The sequence below is a fragment of the Podarcis cretensis genome, assembly GCF_951804945.1.
Source record: "Podarcis cretensis genome assembly, chromosome: 2".
Classification (NCBI taxonomy): Eukaryota; Metazoa; Chordata; class Lepidosauria; order Squamata; family Lacertidae; genus Podarcis; species Podarcis cretensis.
In genome coordinates, this window is record NC_137171.1 from 14,741,474 (window position 1) to 14,750,811 (window position 9,338).

Below are 9,338 nucleotides of genomic sequence, written 5' to 3' on the forward strand. Positions count from 1 at the left end.
AGCCTAACACAAAACTGGCCTGACCTGCAGATGACACCAAACTGGGAAGGGTGGCTAACACCCCAGAGGACAGGATCACACTTCAAAACGACCTTGACAGATTAGAGAACTGGGCCAAAACAAACAAGATGAATTTTAATAGGGAGAAATGTAAAGTATTGCACTTGGGCAAAAAAAATGAGAGGCACAAATACAAGATGGGTGACACCTGGCTTGACAGCAGTACATGTAAAAAGGATCTAGGAGTATTGGTTGACCACAAACTTGACATGAGCCAACAGTGTGACGCGGCAGCTAAAAAAGCCAATGCAATTCTGGGCTGCATCAATAGGAGTATAGCATCTAGATCAAGGGAAGTAATAGTGCCACTGTATTCTGCTCTGGTCAGACCTCACCTGGAGTACTGTGTCCAGTTCTGGGCACCACAGTTCAAGAAGGACACTGACAAACTGGAACGTGTCCAGAGGAGGGCAACCAAAATGGTCAAAGGCCTGGAAACAATGCCTTATGAGGAACGGCTAAGGGAGCTGGGCATGTTTAGCCTGGAGAAGAGGAGGTTAAGGGGTGATATGATAGCCATGTTCAAATATATAAAAGGATGTCACATAGAGGAGGGAGAAAGGTTGTTTTCTGCTGCTCCAGAGAAGCGGACACGGAGCAATGGTTCCAAACTACAAGAAAAAAGATTCCACTTAAACATTAGGAAGAACTTCCTGACAGTAAGAGCTGTTTGACAGTGGAATTTGCTGCCAAGGTGTGTGGTGGAGTCTCCTTCTTTGGAGGTCTTTAAGCAGAGGCTTGACAACCATATGTCAGGAGTGCTCTGATGGTGTTTCCTGCTTGGCAGGGGGTTGGACTTGATGGCCCTTGTGGTCTCTTCCAACTCTATGATTCTATGATGGTCTGGTCAACCCCTGAGGGGGTTGTGCCTGAGTCCAGGGGGACATCTGGGTGGTGGAGATAGCCTGTTCCCGGCTTTCCGCTTATCCAGGTGTTCACCCTCGGCTGACCTATGCTGGAACCCTGGGTCAGTGCTACCTGTATGGCAGGGAGCTAGTCGAACCAGAGCCTATGCAACCAGTCACTTTCTGTAATCAATAAAGTTGTGGCCTAAATTCTGCCAAAACCAAAATTTGAGTCAAGTGTGAATTTATTTAGGGGGGAGGTTTCTGGGTCTGGATATGCAAAAAAGTGATTAGTGACAAGACTAGCTATGAGTTAAATCTCCCCCTCCATTCTGTTGGGTTGATAGTTTGATTCTTTTTTATACTACCGTCGCTCATATTCTTGTAGGGTTCTACAAGAAAGAATAAAACAATTAGAACGACTGGCAGGGTTTCAGACAGGAGGGATTCTCAGCCATACCTGGAGATGCCAGGGACTGACCCTTGAATCCACAACCCCTCTTCAGATGTGTTTAATACATCTGTTTATTTAATATGTATTTGGGTGATTTATATATGGCTTCAATCCTTCAAAAAAGTCTCTCAGCGGTTTACCACAAATTGCCACAAATAAGTAGCAAAAAATAAAAAAGCATTCTGAATTTTAAAGCAGCACGGAACAAAATATCACAAATAGTTGCAAGCCGTACAGTTAAAATTCCACATTTTAGGGCATGGCAGAGCGATGAGAAACATCAATATATAAACATCATCATACTAGCAGTACCCAGAATTTGAAACGTCAGTGCAGCTCTCTAGCAGGTTATGCACAGCTTCCAGGAAAATGTGAACCACTGTCTGTGCCTGGCAAAGACAAATTGGATCTTGCATCTGGGCAGATGAACTCAAAACTACATCTTGGCAGCTCCTGCCTATTCAGTGGGATAGTTTTGTCTGTCACGGCCTACCATTCCCTCACTTCTGGCAGCAGCTGCAGCAAAAGTCCAAAGGCACCACAAGGTGGAGATGGTTGACTGCAAATCTGAAGGCAGCCCTATGCCCTGGAGAGTACAAAGCAGCATTTAGGATATACATGAAGTTTACTATACAGCGGAAAGGAGCAGCCAAGCATACTAGGACTCAATTTCTTGACTTTAAGAAAGCCGACTTCATAAAACTTAGAGAAGTGCTGGGTGAGATCCCATGGACAGTAATACTAAAAGGAAAGGGAGTTCATGATGGCTGGGAGTTTGTTAAGAGGGAGATAGTAAAAGCACAACTTCAGGCAATACCAATGAGACGGAAACATGGAAGGTGCCTAAAGAAGCCAGGGTGGCTATCTAATGAACTTTTAACTGAGTTAAGGTTAAAAAAGGATGTGTACAAAAAATGGAAAAGGGGGGAAACCACCAAACAGGAATTCAAACATGAAGTCCACTAGCAGGAGAAGTATGGCTGAAGGAGTGACAACAGAAACACTGTGATTGGTTGCTACTGCTACCCTTTTCCTTCCATTTTCCAGCCAGCAACTCAATGCAAAATCATAAATATATGCAGCAGTTATGCGACCCCTCCCGAGCCAAGGAGACACCTGAAGGCCGCCCTGTACAGGGAAGTTTTTTTAAAAAAACTGTTTAATGTATTATTATTGAACAGAAAGGTAAAGGGAGCCGGCATACAGCTTCCGGGTCATGTGGCCAGCATGACTAAACCGCTTCTGAACCAGAGCAGAGCATGGAAATGCTGTTTACTTTCCCGCCAGAGCAGTACCTATTTATCTATTTGCACTTCATGCTTTCGAACTGCTAGGTTGGCAGGAGCTGGGACTGAACAACGGGAGCTCACCCCGTTGCGGGGATTCGAACCACTGACCTTCTGATCGGCAAGCCCTAGGCTCTGTGGTTTAACCTACAGTGCCACCCGCATCCCTATTATAGAATAGGACGTCCCTATTTTCATTGGAGAAATGTTGGAGGGTATGTTCTTCTACCAGTGTGAAAGGTTCGTTATTACTATATTATCAAATGATTTGTATTGATTTTACAAATTCATTCACACCCCGAATCACAAATAATAAAAAATTACACAAGATTCTTCTGAATCTCAAGACTTCCCTCTGTGGGTTCTTTAACTAACATTTTCAGCTGCATTCAATCCTTCATTGTCTCCAAAATCTATAAATCTATGTAACATTACAACAGTTTTTTAAAACCCGCCAAAGAGTTCAAGTGTTTACAGTGGTCCGTCAAATATAATATAAGTTTCTCTCATTCTGAAGTTTTGATCCTCCTGGTTTTTTATTTTCCTGGTCATTCTTGCCATCTCTGCATAATCCAATACAGTGGTACCTCGGGTTAAGTACTTAATTAGTTCCGGAGGTCCATACTTAACCTGAAGCATCACTTCAGCTAATGGGGCCTCCTGCTGCCGCCACGCCGCCAGAGCACGATTTCTGTTCTCATCCTGAAGCAAAGTTCTTAACCTGGAGCACTATTTCTGGGTTAGCGGAGTCTTTAACCTGAAGCGTATGTAACCTGAGGTACCACTGTAGTTTAATCTGCCAGTCCACCCTGGTAATGAATGGTTTAGTTAACCTTGGAGTAGCCTAGCCCTGGCTCTAGCTATTGCTACTCAGGCCTCTCATTGCATCTGAGCAGCGACAGGAATTGGCGCTGGGGTGAGTTAAAAATCGTTGTGGACCTTTAAAGGCACTATTGCCGAACTTCAAAATTCTGATTACTCTGACGGTCTGCCCCTTCTTAGAAGTCTCTCTCTCTCTCTCTCTCTCTCTCTCTCTCTCTCTCTCCCTCCCTCCTCCCTCTCTCTCTGTGTACCAGCTGACAGTCTTCATCCAATATCACATCTCTCTCATCTCTGCCACGTGTGCTTAATGTTTGGATGCGCTTTACTGTGTTAGGCTGCAGTCACAGGGTCAACAGGAACAGGGCAAGGTAAAGGTAAAGGACCCCTAGACGGTTAAGTCCAGTCAAAGGCTACTATAGGGTTGTGGCGCTCATCTCGCTTTCAGGCCAAGGGAGCTGGCGTTTGTCCACAGACAGCTTTCTGGGTCATGTGGCCTGCATGACTAAAATGCTTCTGGCGCAACGGGACACCGTGACGGAAACCAGAGTGCACAGAAACGCTGTTTACCTTCCCGCCACAGTGGTACCTATTTGTCTACTTGCACTGGTGTGCTTTCGAACTGCTAGGTTGGCAGCAGCTGGGCTTCAGTACCACTCTATCTAGCCCTAAATTTCTCAGAAGCTTGCCATCTACCATCTTAAATGAGCACGTTTCTCTATTCCACAGACTGAAAAGAAAACATAGCAGCGTAATTAAACATTTTAATAACCTTCATTCCGTTAGATCATTCTCAATGGGCCCAGGGCATACGTCCTCCCACTTTTTGCTCCATGACATTCCTTCACCTACTGTCACCGCACAACAGGAGATTGTACCGTGCGGCCTGAGTGGGCGAGGTGTTCAACTGAGTCAAGCCTGAGCTAGGTAACGGGCTCAAAACAAAAGATCCGCAAGTGAATTTATTTAATGAGATCAACTTCCCTGCAGAATTCACCGGGAGCTGCTGGGGTCACTGTTCATCCTCTGTAGCATCTTCTTCTAAGGAACTGTCTGGGTCCTCCTCGTCATCTATAGAGTCTTCAACGGCTTGGTTGTTCCAAATCACCGTCAAGTTCATGTTCTGCCGAGCCGGGGTCGCACCGTAGCGAAGGCCGCTGGCAAAGAGACATTGCCCCAGATTCCAGCAAATGACGTAATACACGGAAATCAGCCAGAGGACCATCCCCGCCAGGAAACTCACAACAAGCAGCCGGGCCGCCAGTAAGACGCACTGCTGTAGGGTCAGATTCTGCAAAGCATCCGGGAACAACTGGAGGAGGAAAGCCTTGAGATCCCAGCTGCCCTCCTTCACAAAGGTCTTGTGATGTTTGTGGATGGGCCCGTAACGGCTTCTGCGGGTGGGCGCCTTGTTTTCAACGAGGAGGGCCGACGGCTGAGCGCCCATCACCACCGTCCGATTTCCCTCTGCGTCCCACTTGGGCTCCAAGCTCCTGTTCTTATTGAGGCTCTTCTTCAGCTCCCTGGAGACATCGGGGCGCCCGATCTGCCGCAGGGCTCGCGCCAGGCGGTCCCAATCGATGGCGCCTCTCTGCAACTGCAGCCACTGCTTTAGGCCTTCTTTGCACTGGTCCATGTCGGATATGCCTTCCCGTTGGCCGGCAGGGTAGAGGTCCCCCTCTTCTGATGGCCACTGGGCATCCTTCTGAGGGGTGGCAAGCCGGATGTAGAGCTCGTGGCATTCCTCCGGGTTCAGGAGCTCCGAGACGCATCCTAGCACTGTGGCCTCGAGGTCATTAGCTGCCATCTTCACATAGGTCATGTGTGTTGCCAGCAAGAAGAGGGGGAGTCCAGTTAATGCCAACATGGTAGAGGAGATGGGGGTTATAGCTTAGGGTCAAGATCAGCTCTGATCTCCTACATTTAGCATGGGGTGTGTGTGGCTGCTGGACTTATCATGTTGCCCAGTGTCTCTGTGTCTTGCACACCCCTGTTCCTGCAGCCTCTCTGGGCCCCTATGAGGTCAGTGAAACCTCATAACCTGAGCTCACAGCTCCTGCTCAGAGATTACTGAAGCTTTTGCTAGGTGGGCTGCTGAGGATTGTATAGACTCCAAAGGATCACATCTGTTAAGTTGTGGGTGAGCATATCAGACGACACAGCAATTCTTCAAACAGCTCTTGTTTATTCACAGGCCAGAACAGAACTGAACTGAAGGGTTCAGCCAGCCTGCTTATATAGAGCTCCACTACAATGCAACAGTAACAACTTTCTGTAACTATCCAATCACTGAACGTCACTTTCAATCCCTTATTTGCATATGTGGACCTGAGTGAAAACTATCTACAGTATCCAGGGTGGCCCAGGGTGAGAAATTCAGTACATAACAACATCTGCCCGGATGTTTATGATCAGGAGCTGTGTTTACCTTGGTCAAACACCCACGGGTGATACTCATACTGACTGAGCTGTGATGCCTGGCACACAATTATCACAGGACCACCAGGAATAACTTTGTGGCGAGGTATGTTCAGTGGGTGGCTGGGTTCTAACAGCAGGGAGAGCCAACATGGTGCCCTTCAGATGTTATTGGACTACAACTCCCATCAGCCCCAGCGAAGGAGGCCAATGATCAGGGATGATGGGGGTTGTAGTCCAATATCGCCCGGAGGGTGTCCCATTGGCTACCCTTGTTGCAAAGCACACACAGTAGGAAATTGTTATGGGGAATGGAAAAGATGGAATCTGGGAGTTTAATACAAGCAGGGGACTCCGCTACATCAGTGAAGAAACAGTGATTTGAATGCAACACCAGATGGCGCCAGAGAGCAGGAACTTTTAAAACACGATTTTCCATATAGATTTTTTTTTCTTGTGTTATAACAATCTAAATTCTGGCTTATTTATAGTGGGGGTTTTCCTGTGTCTAGATCCACCCCAGGACTGTGTGGCTGATGGAAAAGATATGATGTGTATAAGGCCATTCTCGTAGCTACGGGACCGCATCTCCTGGTATGTCCCATGGAGGACCTTAAGGTCCATAAATAGCAACACCCAAGAGGTCCCGGGCCCTAAGGAAGTTAGATTAGCTTCAACCAGAGCCAGGGCCTTCTCAACACTGACTCCGGCCTGGTGGAACGCTCTGTCTCATGAGACCAGGGCCCTGCGGGATCTGATTTCTTTCCACAGGGCCTGTAAGACAAGAGTTGTTCCGCCTGGCCTTTGGCTTGGAGTCAATTTGATTCCCTCCCCCTCTTTCTTTTTTCTTTTTCCTTTCTCCTATGAAGAGGCTGCATTGTAATGTTTTAATGTTGTATTTTAATCTTTTTAAATTGTATTTTAATCAACTTGTTTTTATTATTGGTTGTTAGCCACCCTGAGCCCGGTCTTGGCTGGGGAAGGTGGGGTATAAATTATTATTATTATTATTATTATTATTATTATTATTATGATCATAGGAAGGGTCTCTTGAAGCCACTCCTCTGCCAGGAATCTGGCTGCTCCCTCTTCACTTTCTCCCTCCTTTGTTCACATTCCATTCTTCAAGCTAAATGCCATGCTAAGGCTGGCGCTGCCATTATCCACATTTCTAACCCTTTATCGTTGTTTCTTGGATTTTGTTTGGTTTGTTGACTGCTTCTCTCTCTCTCTCTCTCTCTCTCTCTCTCTCTCTCTCTCTCTCTCCATCAGTGTTAAACAACAGGAGTCCTGATCACAGATCCCATATAAAGGCAAAGGTAAAGGGACGCCTGACCGTTAGGTCCAGTTGTGGCCAACTCTGGGGTTGTGGCGCTCATCTCGCTTTATTGGCCGAGGGAGCCGGCGTACAGCTTCCGGGTCATGTGGCCAGCATGACTAAGCTGCCTCTGGCAAACCAGAGCAGGGCACGGAAACGCTGTTTACCTTCCCGCCAGAGCGGTACCTATTTATCTACTTGCACTTTGGCGTGCTTTCGAGCTGCTAGGTTGGCAGGAGCAGGGACCGAGCAATGGGAGCTCACCCCGTCGCGGGGATTCGAACCGTCGACCTTCTGATCGGCAAGTCCTAGGTGGCCCTAAATTGCATATGTTTCTTTGTCATTGCACTTTTATTACGGAGAGGCAAAATACGTCAATTTCAGTTTCTATTTTTTTCTGTCTTAAGTTCACTTGTTCACACTCAGTTTGCTTCTTCTTCTTTTTTTAAAAAAAGTCCCTGTGAAAGTTCTTCAGCACTGTAGTGCGAATTACTTCTAAAACACATCTCTTTGTCTGCAATTTCCCCTAATGTACACATTTTCGCAAAGCCACTTTCCTTTCTGTAATGCATTCTTGTATGTTGTTTCCATCAACGTGCATTTACGATCACATTTCTAATCACTGCTGGTGTTTCACGCTTGGGTTTCTTTGCACTGTAGAGCAAAGTTGTGCGTGCTACACTAAGAAAGGGACGGATCTTTAGCGCAGAAGGAACAAAAGTCACCAGAGGGTTGTGTGAATGACCATGGATGGTGTGTGTGTGTGTGTGTGTGTGTGTGTGTGTGTGTGTATTTGGGACCTTTCTAGGTACCAAATTCCACCCTACCCCCCCACTTGCAAGATGAAGCCATTCTTTGGACATGGGAGCATGGGACTCGGGCACTAAATCATAGCCAACCTTCTGTAGGAATTAAAGACCTGATCTTTCACCTTTCTGATCAGGGTGTGGTGGAAACAGCGAATCTGGTGGTCTGATTTGAGGTCAGCTGCCCTTCAGTGCTTGGTCATCACCATCACAAAAAGGGCACTATAATTTAGCCAGGAAGGGAAGTTGGCCGATTGATTTAGATCCCTGGAGGTGTCTCCTCTAACCTCACCCCTCTCAGAACCAGGTCAGGGCTGGGTTATGGGCAAAGTGCAGCAAGCTGGAAGGGGGTCTGAAATCCACCTTCCTGCAGCTGGTGTATGAACACCATAGCTCCTGTGTCTTTCCTTGTGGACAAGTAACCAAGCCTCCTCCGAACAGAATTATTTGACCTACTCAGTGGCCATTGGAACAAGTTAGGAAGGGATTAGCAGCGAATCGTCCTTCTTGGTATCATTCCCGCCCCCTTTTGATTACTCATATACAGTGGTACCTTGGGTTACATACGCTTTGGGTTACATATGCTTCAGGTTACAGACTCCGCTAACCCAGAAATAGTACTTTAGGTTAATAACTTTGCTTCAGGATGACAACAGAAATCGTGCTCCAGCAGCGTGGTGGCAGCGGCAGGCCCCATTAGCTAAAGTGGTGTTTCAGGTTAAGAACAGTTTCAGGTTAAGAACGGACCTCCGGAACGAATTAAGTACTTAACCCGAGGTACCACTGTATTTATTACCTCTGCCCTTTGCCTTTTGGTACCCAAATGCAGTTTACATATTGCATTAGGAGCTTGAACTGAAAAGATATTTGAGTACCGGGGTAAGTGTAATGCAACAAGAAATTAAAATGTGGTTCAGGTAAACAGCGGAGGGGCTTGATTTGTGCTGGAGAGTTGTGTTGCTCTGGAAAATTCATTTTATCAGATGTTATTCCATCGGTACTACACCCCAGTCAAGAGGAAGCTTAGAGGTGGAGATGTAATAAAAGCACTTTAAGCATATTTGGAAGTGGGGTTTTTTTTGAAATAAAAACAATCAAATGCTTGATGAACTTAAAGAGGTGAGCGATGGGAATAAATAGTATTGATGCAAGGTGATTAGTGCAATGATTTGGGTTGCTACAAGCCACTGGGAACAACGAGAAAATTGTGACAGGCAGCACTGATGTATAAGCAAATTGACATATTATAAAACATTGTGGGTTGGTTAAGAAACAATAAAAGAACCTTTTGGCAATTGGCGGCCTTTTCTTAGATATTGTAGCATAGCAAAT

The 9,338-nt window shown here is 46.3% G+C and overlaps 1 protein-coding gene across 1 annotated transcript; it reads right to left on the minus strand.

The window, feature by feature from the left end:
- Nucleotides 1-4,208: 4,208 nt before the first annotated feature.
- LOC307211429 (transmembrane and death domain protein 1-like) lies at nucleotides 4,209-5,468 on the minus strand. The gene has a single exon (XM_079968024.1). It carries the CDS (start codon nucleotides 5,329-5,331, stop codon nucleotides 4,477-4,479), a length of 855 nt encoding a protein of 284 aa, XP_079824150.1. The 5' UTR covers nucleotides 5,332-5,468; the 3' UTR covers nucleotides 4,209-4,476.
- Nucleotides 5,469-9,338: the final 3,870 nt, after the last annotated feature.